This window comes from Pelophylax lessonae (assembly GCF_965119305.1).
Source record: "Pelophylax lessonae genome assembly, chromosome: 4".
Taxonomy (NCBI): Eukaryota; Metazoa; Chordata; class Amphibia; order Anura; family Ranidae; genus Pelophylax; species Pelophylax lessonae.
In genome coordinates, this window is record NC_138771.1 from 202,380,548 (window position 1) to 202,396,273 (window position 15,726).

Sequence of the window (15,726 nt, forward strand, 5' to 3'; positions counted from 1 at the left end):
ATTTGCGATTTTTTTTCACGAAAGTGGAGTTACCCTTTAAGCCTTCAGCATTTTTTGTATTTGTAATAATTGCTAATCAGCCAATCACATGGCAGCAACTTAATGCATTTAGACATCTAGATGTGGTGAAGACAACTTGCTGAAGTTCAAACCAAGCACAACCATCTCTAAGGTTTACAGAGAATGGTCTGAAAAAGAAAATATCCAGTGAGCGGCAATTGTGCGGACGAAAATGCCTTGTTGATGTCAGAATTCAGAGGAGAAGAGATATGATAGAAAGGAAACAGTAACTCAAATAACCACTTCTTACAACCAAGGTATGCAGAATACCATCTCTGAATGCACAACACATCGAACCTTAAAGCAGATGGGCTACAGCAGCAGAAGACCACACCAGGTGCCACTCCTGTCAGCTAAGAACAGGAAACTGAGGCTACAATTCACACAGGCTCACCAAAATTGGCGATAGAGAATTGGAAAAAACATTGCCTGGTCTGATGAGTCTCGATTTCAGCACAGACATTCAGATGGACAAATCTAGGTCCCCTCAGCAACAATAGACCCCACCCCAGGAACATACGGTCCCCCAGCAACAATGGATTTCTCACACAATAGACTCCCCCAGCAACAATGGACATGGTCCCAGAAACAATAGGTCCCCCCAGCAACAATAGACCCCACCCAGTTACAAAAGATCCATCCCCAGCAACAATAGTTCCCCTAAAGGAAAACAGAGAGACCAATTTGTTGCTCCAGGTGAGAGGTGTAATCCTGAGGACAGGTGGGACTTGGTGCTAGCATCAGCTCGCATCCATGTAAATAGGTTTTCAAAAAGCACGTTGTCAGTATAAAACACGTCAACCTTTCTATGGTCTGTGTCCTTGTCCTGGTGGCAGTTTTATACATGTTTCAATAAATCTATTGGGCCGGCAGAGGTATGCAGCCAATTTCTTTCCCGAATAGTTACCCACACACAGCAACAAAATACCACTCCCAGCAATAAAAGATCCACCCCAGCAACATTAGACCCCCAGCAGTAACAACAGATCTCCCAGCAGCCAGCATCAATAGACCCTCCAGCATACAGCAACAATAGACCTCTCTCTCAATAGTTGATTATCAGCAACATAAGACCCCAGAAAAAAAACAGATCCACCACAGCAACAATAGACCCTCACGCAAAAACAGATCCCCACCAGTAACAATAGATCCCCCAGCAGCCAGCATCAATAGACCCTCCAGCACACTTCACACCCCTTGCTATTACATACATTTAGTACTGGAGCTGCCAGACCTGCGTTCCTGCTGAAAAAAAGCCCTGCATGTACTTGTATTTGTATTTCTATGTAGCACTGTCTCCATAGGGCTTGCTGTATGATGACTTGTTGGGCCTCCTCTGATTACCAGCACATAGCCACTTAGGGTACAGTTCAAACATTCATCCTTACTCCCAATGGCTCGTTGCTCAATAAACAGTCCAGGGGTGTTGGTTTTTAGTAATTAATGTGGAACGTGGACTCTTCTAGCTGCAGGGGTGGCCCCCCTCAGGTCAGGCTTCTTGACAGATATCTGTACTCACTGTACTGCAGAATCAGATCCTCCAGCATCTCCTCTCTCAGTCAGCTCCACAGGACCTCTGGGTTAAGTTCCTCTCTAGCTATCTAGGCCCTTAGGTTGACTACCTGAGGCAGCATGGCACCTCTAGAGAGGAGGCAGCCGCCCCCTCCCTCCGGGACTCCGCTATCCAGACGAAAGACCCCATAAACATATGCTCCTGGCTTTTATACAGCATCCCAGCATGCACCGAGGCACTTTCCTCTGCCAAATCACCAGGGCTGTATTAAATGCCTGTACACTCATTCGCCAGGTTTCCTCCCACTTTCCAATATGCCTCCCTATTGGACCAGTGTAAAACACTTCAGACAAACTAAGCTGCTCCGGGACACCATCATACTTGCCAACTTTCCCATTTTTGCAGGGACAGTCCCAGCAAATAGAAGCCTGTCCTTGGTAATTTTCATTGTCCCGGCAAGCACCCGTATATAGGGCTGCCCATAAATGCCCGTTACGGGCAGCCAGTGCCCGTAAAAAAAATGGTTGCGGGCCGACATTGTAACTGTGCATGCGCAGTTCTGACGCCTGCCGGGCTCGGGATAGCTCGTACAAGCTCGGCTGGGCGGGCGCATGCGCAGTTACTTAATGGCACCGCCCAGGGCTGTCTTTAACACAGGACAAAAGGGGCAGCTGCCCCAGGCCCAATCATTGTTGTGGGGCCCAAAGCAGCTGCCTCTTGAGCCGGCACTGCCTGCAAATAGTTGAGAAGTGCATTTGGGAGGGCCCAAGAAAATGTTTGCCCAGGGTCCAATCAATATTAAAGATGGCCGCCTGGCGCCATTAAACCTAATTATACCAGATAGTATATTTAAATTTTATCGTACTTATTTGCACCTTGCACTTTATTTATATTTACATATTAAATTTTTTCTATGGTCACACCTGAAAACATTTCACACTTCAGAATTGCAGGGAATTGTGATGAGAATGTTAAACTTTAGGCAGAAGTAGTGCAGCTGAATGGGAGAATTATTCCAACTCTGCTACTTTGGCCTTAAGTTTGAAATTCCATTTTCAATTTCCTGTAATTCTCTCTATATTGAGTAGACCCTATAATCTGATGATAAGTAGGTGGAGATTAATTATGCGGAGTGGGTGGAGCTTCGGGAAGTGGGTGTGGTAATTGATAGCTGTGCTGCAAAGTGTCCCTGGAAATGTCGGCAGCTATGCACCATGAGCAGACCTCACTAGCAGATCCTGCTGTCTGGTAGGCAGAGAACAGTATAGATTAAAGCCCCGTACACACATAGCGATTGTCGGCCGCAAATATTCGGCCGCCAAACGATCGGTCGATTGTAGGCTTGTTAGTATGATGCTTCCGACAGCCGACAGCGTATTTTTGGCCAAACAGAATCTGTCGTGCAGGCATTAAAACTTTTGTTGGCCAACACCAGAACGGCCGATTGTTCGCCAGTCAGTACAGAATTCGGACAACAGACAGCAGATTAGCAAGACTGGGCATGCTCAGAAAAGAAAAAAGACACGGAAAGTTAACCATCACATGACATCACTTCTGCAGTTGGCTGTTGTTGGCCGACAAAATTCATGTGCAGTCTTTTGCAGTTTTCAACAGACACGACAGCCCTGGACAAAAGACGGCCGATCGTTCGGCCGACGATCGGTACGTGTGTACAGGGCTTTACCTGCAATCCCTCTGATAAGCAGACAGGATTCACAAACTATACTCTCTCTCTAACACCTACCTAGGAGTGTGCTACATCTATAACATGTAGAAAATAGAATTCCTTCAATGTATGTTCATATGTTCCTTGTCAGTTCCATTATTGTGCAATAAACCTGCTTTGCTGTGAAAGTTTGGTGCTTTGTGGTGTATTTATTCCTGCGCATGAGAGGCTCACCACATCTAAGCTCCTCCCCCCATGCTGACTGACTTTGACGGATGAATATAACATCCGGTGACCCAGAGCAGGTCACCTCTGTATTTTTGTAGGACAGCTCTGACACCTAGCGGCCGCTGATGGCATTACCATAAAACAGACGTGGGAACTCCCGGTCGCGGTAGAAGTTTCTGGCCGGTGATTTGTGTGTCTTGCACCTCCCATGAATTGTGCCGGTCGCAGGCTCTGTCCTTGAGAGAGGTGGAGGGCTGTGTCAGGAGCATGCAGGCGGTACGGCGGGTGGTGTGTGCCATGTCCGGAGGGGTGGACAGTGCTGTGGCGGCTCTGCTGCTGAAGAGGAGAGGTGAGGAGGACAGACAGGACACTGCGCCATTCATTACTACTAGGAGGTGTATACAGGGGTCCCAGCACAGGGCATCACCTCTTACCATACTGTACAGCTAGGGGGAGCTCCTGGCCAGGGCGGTGTATGGAGGGCTGTGTGCAGGAAGCAGGATGATACAACCATAGGCGTCCTTCCACATGGATGGTGTATAGTGACCCCCATAGGAGGACTGGGATGGGGGGGGGGGGGGTGCGTCCAGTGCCCTGTGATCCATCATTTGATCTGTGATCACTGCACCCCACAGCTCACCTCTCCTGCACATCACACTGGAACAATGTCACATCTGATCATTTGTTCAAGCTGACCTCTGGGGAAAGGAGAAATCATTCCTTTCAATGGGGCTGCTCCTGAACTGCAAGGGTTACAGCACATGTGTCAACCGCAAGACTGAATCTGGCCCGCAAGAACTCGTTATGTGGCCCTCCAGTTCTCACCCTTCCCTCCCCGCTGTCACTTGTGAGCACAGAACCCTTCTGTGTTTACAAGGGACAGATTTGTTTTCAGTGGTTTCCAAGTGTAAGAGATCTTTCCTGAATGTGAGGATGATCTCCCTGACAGGCAGCGCCGCCTACACAGGGGGAGGTACAACAGAGCCAAATACACGGCTAGTAGAGAGCGCCACCTACACAGGGTGGTACTAGAGTCACCTACGTAGGGAGGGGTAAAAATAGGTAGAGATGCAACACTGTAGGCAGCGCACCCCTGATCCCTGCTCTCTGTAGGCAGCGCACCCCTGCTCTCTGTAGGCAGCGCACCCCTGCTCTCTGTAGGCAGCGCACCCCTGCTCTCTGTAGGCAGCGCACCCCTGCTCTCTGTAGGCAGCGCACCCCTGCTCTCTGTAGGCAGCGCACCCCTGCTCTCTGTAGGCAGCGCACCCCTGCTCTCTGTAGGCAGCGCACCCCTGCACTCTGTAGGCAGCGCACCCCTGCACTCTGTAGGCAGCGCACCCCTGCACTCTGTAGGCAGCGCACCCCCGATCCGTGCACTAAGCAAGAACCCCCCCCCCGATCCGTGCACTCTGTAGGCAGCGCACCCCCGATCCGTGCACTCTGTAGGCAGCGCACCCCCGATCCGTGCACTCTGTAGGCAGCGCACCCCTGCACTCTGTAGGCAGCGCACCCCTGCACTCTGTAGGCAGCGCACCCCTGCACTCTGTAGGCAGCGCACCCCTGCACTCTGTAGGCAGCGCACCCCTGCACTCTGTAGGCAGCGCACCCCTGCACTCTGTAGGCAGCGCACCCCTGCACTCTGTAGGCAGCGCACCCCTGCACTCTGTAGGCAGCGCACCCCCGATCCCTGCTCTCTGTAGGCAGCGCACCCCCGATCCCTGCTCTCTGTAGGCAGCGCACCCCCGATCCCTGCACTCTGTAGGCAGCCCACCCCCGATCCCTGCACTCTGTAGGCAGCCCACCCCCGATCCCTGCACTCTGTAGGCAGCCCACCCCCGATCCCTGCACTCTGTAGGCAGCCCACCCCCCACCCTTGCACTCTGTAGGCAGCGCACCCTTGCACTCTGTAGGCAGTGCACCCCTGCACTCTGTAGGCAGCGCATCCCTGATCCCTGCTCTCTGTAGGCAGCGCACCCCTGATCCCTGCACTCTGTAGGCAGCGCACCCCTGATCCCTGCTCTCTGTAGGCAGCGCACCCCTGATCCCTGCACGATGTAGTCAGCGCACCCCCGATCCCCTGCACGATGTAGTCAGCGCACCCCCGATCCCCTGCACGATGTAGTCAGCGCACCCCTGATCCCCTGCACGATGTAGTCAGCGCACCCCCGATCCCCTGCACTCTGTAGGCAGCGCACCCCCGATCCCCTGCACTCTGTAGGCAGCGCACCCCCGATCCCCTGCACTCTGTAGGCAGCGCACCCACCGATCCCCTGCACTCTGTAGGCAGCGCACCCCCGATCCCTGCACTCTGTAGGCAGCGCACCCCCGATCCCTGCACTCTGTAGGCAGCGCACCCCCGATCCCTGCACTCTGTAGGCAGCGCACCCCTGCACTCTGTAGGCAGCGCACCCCTGCACTCTGTAGGCAGCGCACCCCTGCACTCTGTAGGCAGCGCACCCCTGCACTCTGTAGGCAGCGCACCCCCGATCCGTGCACTCTGTAGGCAGCGCACCCCTGCACTCTGTAGGCAGCGCACCCCCGATCCGTGCACTCTGTAGGCAGCGCACCCCTGCACTCTGTAGGCAGCGCACCCCTGCACTCTGTAGGCAGCGCACCCCTGCACTCTGTAGGCAGCGCACCCCTGCACTCTGTAGGCAGCGCACCCCTGATCCCTGCTCTCTGTAGGCAGCGCACCCCTGATCCCTGCTCTCTGTAGGCAGCGCACCCCTGATCCCTGCTCTCTGTAGTCAGCGCACCCCTGATCCCCTGCACGATGTAGTCAGCGCACCCCCGATCCCCTGCACGATGTAGTCAGCGCACCCCCGATTCCCCTGCACGATGTAGTCAGCGCACCCCCGATTCCCCTGCACTCTGTAGGCAGCGCACCCCCGATTCCCCTGCACTCTGTAGGCAGCGCACCCCCGATTCCCCTGCACTCTGTAGGCAGCGCACCCCCGATTCCCCTGCACTCGTGAGATCTGCATATTCCTACAGATACAACTGGCCCCTTGAGGGCAACCATACTGCTGATACAGTCCTTGGTAAAATTTGAGCTCGTAACCCCTGGGTTAACCACTTGCCATCTGTACCTCCATACGTGTACATAGCTAGACTTCAAGTAGTTTTACCGGTATGATGCCCCTCTTGTAAAAGCAATTCTAGCAGCTAGCTAGTCACTGGATTACTTTTACAAGTAGTGGGAGGGGACGTCCCCCGTCCCCCCCACTGCCTTCCGTGTTCCGTGGCTTTATCGGGATCTCTTGTCCCCTTGGGAGTCCCGATCTACTGGATCAGCCTTGTTGAGCTTTATGATTTAATAACCTGGAGGCAATAATGTCACATCACTTCCAGGTAACCCGGATGTCAACTGCACCATTTTTAAAAATCAAAAGCATTTGATCTCACAGATCTTGGTGGTTTGAATGCTTTTAAGTGCAGAGGAGAGATTTGGGGTCTTATGCCCCATACACACGTGCAGATTATCTGCAGATTTACCTTTTCTATGTAGTGCAAGGGCCTGCCGGATTGCATACAAATTGAAAGTGTTTAGGTTTGACCTCATATTATATGGTTTTGGTAAGTCTGCAGACAAAAGTCTTCAGATAATCTGCACGTGTGTATGGGGCATTATAGACCCCCAGATCTCTCCATAAAGAGTACCTGTCGTATGCCTTTTGCTGTTACACGGGATGTTTACATTCCTTGTGACAGCAATAAAGGTGATAAAGAAAAAAAATGTTGTACTATTTTAATAATGAATTTTCTATGTATTTACTTGTAACACTAACCTAAACTAAATACATCTTTGTTAGAGAAATAAATAGAAAAATGAAAGCAACAGTGTAAAGAAATGAATTTAAAGTGCCCCATGCCCCCCCCCCCCCCCACATGCTCGCACGCAAAGGTGAATGCATGCGTCTGTGCCACATGCATGCAAACAGCTTTGGTCCCACACATGTGAGGTATCATCACAAATGTCAGATCATGGACTGTAATCCTAGCACCAGACCTCCTCTGTAAATCTAAAGTGGTAACCTGTGCAAGCTTTTAAAGCGTCGCCTATGGATAGTAAAATTTTCAGTTTGTCTCCGTTGAACGGGTGTGTGCAATTTTGAATCGCGAAATGTTTGGTATCTTTTTACTCGGTATAACATCATCTTTTATATTTTACCAACAATCTGGTTGTACATTGTGTTTTTTTGCATTACCATTCAAAAGTTTCATGTTTCTTTTCTTCAAAAAAAATTATGTTTGAAAAACCGCTGTGCAAATACTGTGTGACATAAAAAAAAATTGCAAAACCCACCAATTTATTCTCGAAAGCCTCTGCTATAAAAAAAAAATGTGTGTGTGTGTGTGTGTGTGTGTGTGTGTGTATATATATATATATATATATATATATATTAGGGATGCACCGAAATGAAAATTTTGGACCGAAACCGAAAATGCAGGATGCCCTTGGCCGAAAACCGAAAATGACTTTTTCCCCCAAAAAAATTTGAAATGGATAGAACAGGGACATAAACCAAAAACAGGCAGCGACGTACACCTACACCTGTCGCTGCCACCCTGTCACAGTATATGTACTGTGATGGGTTGGCAAGAGGTTAATTTAATTACCAATGGTATTTGTATTATGAGGCATGAGGGGTTAATGTATTGTCACTGCTGGTCACTCCTCTATTAGTGACTGACCAGTGGCAGGTAATTAACCCCTTTGTGCTGCATTAGTGCAACCAGTGTTAATTAACACTGACACTGGTTGCACTAATGCAGCACAAAAGGGGTTAATTAACTGCCACTGGTCAGTCACTAATAGATGAGTGACCAGCAGTGACAATACATTAACCCCTCATGCCTCATAATACTAATAGCATTGGTAAGCTGCCTCAGCTCCCCTCCCCCCTCCCCCACTGCCTCAGCGTCCTCCTCCTCGGGTGTCCTCTCCTGCATTCAAAAGTCCCGCCTCTGGCCGGCGGCACCGCCTCTCAATGATGTCCCTACTACTCTGTGCATTATGAATGGACATACTAGGCGGGGGGCGGGGCGAGCGGCCGCTATAGAGAGAACTATTGTGATCCTTCACTGTCAGCTCCTCACGTCTATGTATGAATGAGAACTGAACTGAGCTGACACCGGGCAGGGGGGTGGGCGGAGCGGCCGCTATTAGCTGTGACTATGTGAGAGTTTCACTTCCCTGACAGGCACGTATCTCCGCTGACAAGGAAGAGAAGCTCTCACATAGTCACAGCTAATAGCGGCCGCTCCGCCCGCCCCCCCGCCCGGTGTCAGCTCAGTTCAGTTCTCATTCATACATAGACGTGAGGAGCTGACAGTGAAGGATCACAATAGTTCTCTCTATAGCGGCCGCTCTCCCCGCCCCCCGCCTAGTATGTCCATTCATAATGCACAGAGTAGTAGGGACATTATTAAGAGGCGGACGGCCGGCCAGAGGCGGGACTTTTGAAACCTGCCCTGCGCTGCGCTGCGCCCTCCTCCTTCCCCACGGCGGCCATTTTTATTTTCGGCACTGTTAACCCATTATCGGCCGAAATGAGAGAGGCTCATTTTCGGCCGATAATTTCGGTGGCCGAAATTTCGGTGCATCCCTAATATATATATATATATATATATATATATATATATATATATATATATATATATATATATATATATATATATATATATATATATATATATATATATATATATATATATATATATATATATATATATATATATATATATATATATATATATATATATATATATATATATATATATATAATATATAATGTTTGGGAATTCTAAGATGTTTTCTAGCAAAAAAATACTGATTGTTGCATGTAAACGAAAAGTGCCGGAAAAGTCCTAGGGTCCAAGTGGTTAAAGGATAAGTTCGCCTTTTTGTAATATGATACACCCGTATTTAGAATGGGTTTCCTCCTACACTCCAAAGACATGCTGGGAAGTCATTTTGGCTCCTGTCTACATTGGCCCTATTATGTGTATGTGTATGTGTGAATGTGAGTAGTAGCCCCTGTTCACACACGATGTGACATGTCAAATTGCAGCCTATTGCCGGCAACCGCACTGTCCCAATCAGAGCAACACAGACTTTGCGGTTCCTGCACTAATTTTGGTGACTTCAGGGGCGATTTTCAATAGACATCTGTGCATGAACCCGCACAGATGTCTTTCACATTTCCCTCAAATTCGCACTTAAATTTGGGTTTGAAATCGTGCGAATTCAGCTCAACTCGCATGATTTCAAACCCGCGTTCAGTGTGAACGTACCCTTAGAGACATTTTGATTGTAAAATCCTTGAGGGCAGGGGCTGATGTGGATGTACAATATACTGTATATGTAAAGTGCCGTGTAAATTTTCAGTGCTATATACAGTATCTCACAAAAGTGAGTACACCTCTCACATTTTTTGTAAATATTTTATTATATCTTTTCATGTGACAACACTGAAGAAATGACACTTTGCCACAATGTAAGGTAGTGAGTGTACAGCTTGTATAACAGTGTAAAGTGTAGCTCCCCAGTGCCTGCAGCGCTCATGCAGCCCCAGACCATGACACTCCCACCACAATGCTTGACTGTAGGCAAGACACACTTGTCTTTGTACTCCTCACCTGGTTGCCGCCAAACATGATTGACACCATGTGAACCAAATACGTTTATCTTGGTCTCATCAGACCACAGGACATGGTTCCAGTAATCCATGTCCTAAAGCTGGATGCACACTATCCAATTTTCTTTTCCTTTAGACTTACCAAAACCATATAATATGAGGTCAGACCCCCCCCCCCCCCTTCAGCCCCTGCAGCAATGCTGACAGCATTCATACGTCGATTTCCTAAAGACAACCTCTGGATATGACGCTGAGCACATGCACTCAACTTCTTTGGTGGACCATGGCGAGGCCTGTTGTGAGTGGAACCTGTCTTGTTAAACTGCTGTATGGTTTTGGCCACCGTGCTGCAACTTAGTTTCAGGATCTTGGCAATCTTCTTATAACCTAGGCCATCTTTACGTAGAGCAACAATTCTTTTTTTCAGATCCTCAAAGAGTTCTTTGCAATGAGGTGTATCTTTGAACTTCCAGTGACCAGTATGAGAGAGTGAGAGCGATTGCACCTGAGACCTTGTAACACTAAGGGGTCACACGACACCAGGGAGGGAAAATGGCTAATTGGGCCAAATTTTGGCATTTTCACTTAGGGGTGTACTCACTTTTGTTGCCAGCGGTTTAGACATTAATGGCTGGGTGTTGAGTTATTTTGAGGAGATAGCAAATGTACACTGTTATACAAGCTGTACACTCACTACATTCCATTGTAGCAAAGTGTCATTTCTTCAGTGTTGTCACATGAAAAGATATAATAAAATATTTACAAAAATGTGAGGGGTGTACTCACTTTTGTGAGATACTGTAAGTACCTATAATAAATAAACATGTTACTATGCAGAGGCTGACCTCTCCCTCAAGAATTTCCCAGCGTGCTTACTAGCTAGCCTGCAAACAAACCAAATCGACCCCGTTTAACAATTCACATTACAAACAGAAGGTTTGCAAATATATGTGGAAGCTGCAGTGCCCAAAGCTTTTTCCCAAATTGTCTTTCAGGACAGCACCTGGAGAGAGTGTAGCTCCACCCAATTTTCCAGGAAACACTGCAGGCACCACTTTAAAGCCCGGACCCTTCCACCTTGGCCTCAGTTGTAGTGTTTCCTACGCCATGGTGGAAGCACTGCAGGGGATCAAGGGTGTGCTATGCTCTCTCCAGGTGGGGAAGGGTGAAGGGCAAACTTGTATGCTTAGATTTTTTACTGGCGAGCTATCCCAGCACCCCCCCTCCCCCCTGACGGGAGGGGGGTGTTCCGGAGTCTGCTCTTCTTCGAGCCCGGCGAGGGGGGGGCGAGCGGAGGTTCCGCTCTAAGAGACCAGGGGGTCTAGGGCTTGGAGAGCAGGCTGCGGCAGGCGCAGTTCTCGTGTTGCAGGCTCTTCACTCGTTCTGGGTGGCGGACGACGTAATTTCCGGTGAAGAGGGACTTTTGGCGGCATTCTACGGCTTCTGGTTCCAGCTGCTGCAATGCAGCGGGAGGAGGCGGCCCCTGCTGGTGTATGTCCGGTCCTTGCAGCAGCAAAAGGACCGGGAATTTTGAAAATAGAGCTGCTGGATGTCCACTGAGCCCTCTGCAGCAATGGATCCAGGCGAACCAGGGGTGGTAGCAGGAGCCACCAACATTAGCCAGACCCAGGTAGGCGAGGTAGAGGCCTGACTGATTACGCTGGGTCGATGTTATTCCCTCTCTTTTCCTTCTCTTTGGGGGGAGGTGGGGAGCCTGTATCACACTCCAGTGTCTTAATTAGGGAGTGTGATTAGGATAGTGATTTGATGGTGTGTTTTTGTTGTTCTCACTATCTTTTTTCAGGGGGTCTTCTAGTGGGAATGTTATGTTTGTGCATGGTCGTTTGGTGTCTTTCAGGCTAAAGCCAAAGAAAGGCCAAATATTCTTCCCCTCTCCTTCCAAGAAGAAATGTCCCTCCTGTAAAGGTACGCTTAGGGACTCCTGGACCAAGCCTTTTGGTAAGGCCTGTATAGCAGATATAATCAAGGAGGAGACGTCCTCTGCAAATTCTTCTGCCCAACCCAGTGAGCTTCTCACTTCTTTCCAGAAAGTGTTGGCAGACACTTTTCAATCCTTTTTGGATAAACGTCCGGTAGCACAATCTAGCGGTAAATCCACCAGCTAGTCCACCCCCCCCCCCCCACTTCTGTCCCTAGCGAAAGTGATTCAGAGGAGCGGGGGTAAGTATTTCCCCAGGATCAGACGAAGTGGAAGGTGAGGAGAAGGTGTCTTCCTCACGTTATAGACTGTTCCTGGAAGAGGTGGACAACCTTTTAAAGACCATTCATACCACCCTAGACATTAAAGAAGATAAAGCTCAGTTATCTCTGCATGATGAGATGTATCATGGTATGGGTGAGGTTAAGTGGCAGTTCACATTTGTGCGATCACAGAGATCGCATGTAATTCGGCGCGCACTGCTCCTAAAATTACATGCGATGTCTGTGCGGTGCAAATTCAGCCATACAGTTTGTATGGCTGAATTCGCACCGCAATCGCACTGAAACACGCACAGGACCCTTTTTTTGGTCCGCAGCAGAATCGGATCGCATGGTGGTTCACACTAGTGCGATCCGATTCTGTGCGAACTTTCAGATCGCACTGCGATATGCGATCTGATCTGGGGGTGTCGTTAACTCTGAGTTGACACCCCCAGCGTATCGCATATGGCAGTGTGAACTGCCTGTTGTGCGGATGCGATGCGGGAACACGCTGTATATTCGCAGCGTTCCCGCATCGCCTAAATGTGAATCGACACTAAGCATCGAGTATTCCCGGTTCACAGGGTCCTGTCAGAGGCTGTAAAAAGGGAATGGAAAGATCCAGAGAGGGCCCCTTTTTTTTCCTCTCGATCACCAAAGAGGAGGTTCCCTTTTGATGAGGATAGTGCCCAGGTTTGGAACAAGAGGTCCAAACTCGATGCGGCTTGCTCCCAAGTTTCAAGTAATACGGATCTAGCGTTCGAGGATGTGGGAGTACTGAAGGACCCCATGGTAAGAGAGCGGATTCCCTATTAAAAAAGGCCTGGGACTCTACGCTAACTAATCTTAAATCGGCGATGGCTTCAACTGTAGTAGCCAGGAATCTGGACCATTGGCTAAACAACTGAAGGGGCATATTGAGGCAGGGACCCTTCGTAAGGATCTGCTGGACACTTTTCCAGTCTTGCATAAAGCAGTTGGATACATGGCCGATGCCTCTGTAGAATCTGTAAGATTGTCCGCAAGATCTTCAGCAATAGTAAACGCTGCATGTAAGGCATAGTTGGTTAAGACATGGTCAGGGGCCTCCAAAGTGAAGCTGTGTGGTCTTCCTTTCGAGGGGGGATCTTGTGTTAGGCCCTGATCTTGAGGCTGTTTTAGACAGAATGGCAGACAAGAAAAAAGCCTTTCCAGCCAAAAAGAAGGTAACGCCACAGGTTAAAAATAATTTTCGTCCTTTCACCAGACCCAGGTTGCTAAGGAAGCAGGATACAAAAGACCATGGAGGTCTCAAAGGGGTAGAGGTAGGACAGAGGTTCTGTTCCGGCCTCCCAATCAACCCCCCAAGAGTCAGTGACGGTTTTTCAACTGTGGGAGGAGGGAGGACAGAGTGCCACCTGGAAAGTCTGGGCTGGCTCCTGAACAGAGAAGTCAAACCTGATCCCTTCCCAGTAGGGCTGAAGGATAGTCGATGTGATATCGACTATCGTGCTGTGGGCGTGGGCGATAGTCACATCACCAAACATACAATAGAAGGCATAGGCAGGGAGAAGTCGGAACTCACAGTGGTTGTAGAAGGTAGCAGAACACAGCCTGACATCCATCCCACACACGTTCAGTCTGCCTGCTTGCAGCTAGTTCTCCTGACTGGCTGTTAAAAGTAAGCTTGTTAGTGGCAGTGACTTTGGCTAGGAGGGTCAGTGAGAATCAGACTCCTTGTTTATACTATTTTTAGGGGCGTGTAACGGTTTAGGGGGGTCTATAAAAATACTATAGCCAGGTGGCTTCAGTTGGCCATTAGAGAATATTATGTGGCCTCGGGAGTGGATCCTCCCATAGGTGTTTGTGGCCCATTCAACCAGAGCGATAGCAGCTTCTGGGCAGAATGAGCAGGGGCTTCTCCAGAGCAAATCTACAAAGCAGCTACTTGGAGGAGTTTTACTACGTTTACCCGCCATTACAGGATGGATTTGCTTTCAGCAACGGCGCAATCTTTTGGCAGGAAGGTTCTGCTGGCGGTGGTCCCAACCTAGAGTAAGTTCTTGCTTATCTCCAGGTGCTGTTCTGAAAGACGATTTGGGAAAACCTTAGAGTTAACGGTAACAGTATTTTTAGGAGTCTTTCAGGACAGCACCTATTACCCTCCCTTGATTTGTATTTACTGTGGTGGTGTTGCCGTTTTGTTTACATTTTTCAGCATGGCTGGAGGTACTCAATAACAACTGAGGCCATGGTGGAAGGGTCCGGGCTGTAAAGTGGTGACTGCAGTGTTTTCTGGGAAATTGGGTGGAGATACGCTCTCTCCAGGTGCTGTCCTTTAAGAGGAAGTAAACCCTCCTCTGCAACTTTTACCTATAGGTAAGCCTTATCATAGGCTTACCTATAGGTACTGTAAATATCTCCTAAACATGTACCGTTTAGGAGATATTTACCTTACATGCAGCCAGTGACATCACTGGCGCATGCGCTCTGAAGGAACGGCCGCTGGTGCCGGAAGTGACACGGGAGTGACGTCGCCGCGGCTCCGGCCAATCGGATGGCCGGATGCCGCGATCCCGGAAGACAGGCAAAAAGAACATATCGCCCGTCATACAGCTAAGCGGGCGGCACGGCGGGGGCTCGTTCTAAGGTAAGTATTTCATAATGAGCTAGTATGCGATGCATACTAGCTCATTATGTGTTTCTCTTTCAGGTTGGAAAAAATATATATATTTTTTTTTTTTTTTTTTATGGATTTACAACCTCTTTAACCACTTGCCGACTGCCTAACACCGATCTACGTCGGCAGTCAGCCCCTCACAGGCAAAGTGACGTAGGGCTACGTCACTAGCTTGTGAGGGTCTAGGGAGCGAGCGCGCGCCCCCGGAGGCGCGCTCCCGCGTGGTCACGGACCCCCCCGCGCGTGTGACCAGCGGACCCGATGTCCGCCGGTCACTCGGCGGGGGAGAGGGAGAATGTCAGGCAGCTTGTGTAAACAAGCTGCCTGTCATTCTCCTCGCTGTAAAGACACTGATAAAACAGATCTAGTATGTAGATCCGTTGATCAGTGTCCTTACAGCTCAAGCCACAGCCAATCACAGTAGAAAGCACGCCCCTAGGGATACACACAGCCCCTCCCTTCCAAATAAAGTTAACCCCTTCACAACCAGTGTATTTTTACAGTAACAGTGCATATGTATAGCACTGATTACTGTAGAAATGTCACTGGTAACCCTAAAAGTGTCACAAATGTCAGTCAAGGGTCCGATCTGTCCGCCCCAATGTCGCAGTACCGCAAAAAAATCGCAGATCGCCGCCATTACGCGTTAAAAAAAAAAACAACAAAAATGACAAAAATCTTTCCCTTTGTTAGTAAACGCGATAACTTTTGCGCAAACCAATCAAAATACGCTTTTTGCGATTTTTTTTTTTTTTTT

At 49.1% G+C, this 15,726-nt stretch overlaps 1 protein-coding gene across 1 annotated transcript in view; it reads left to right on the forward strand.

Annotated features, from left to right (window-relative positions):
- Positions 1–3,579: 3,579 nt before the first annotated feature.
- The window catches only part of TRMU (tRNA mitochondrial 2-thiouridylase), an 88,361-nt gene continuing 76,214 nt past the window's right edge, over positions 3,580–15,726 (forward strand). Inside the window, exon 1 of the mRNA XM_082256972.1 lies at positions 3,580–3,816. Within this exon, the coding sequence (XP_082113098.1) occupies positions 3,735–3,816 (82 nt within the window). The 5' untranslated portion in view covers positions 3,580–3,734. The remainder of the gene's footprint in view (positions 3,817–15,726) is intronic.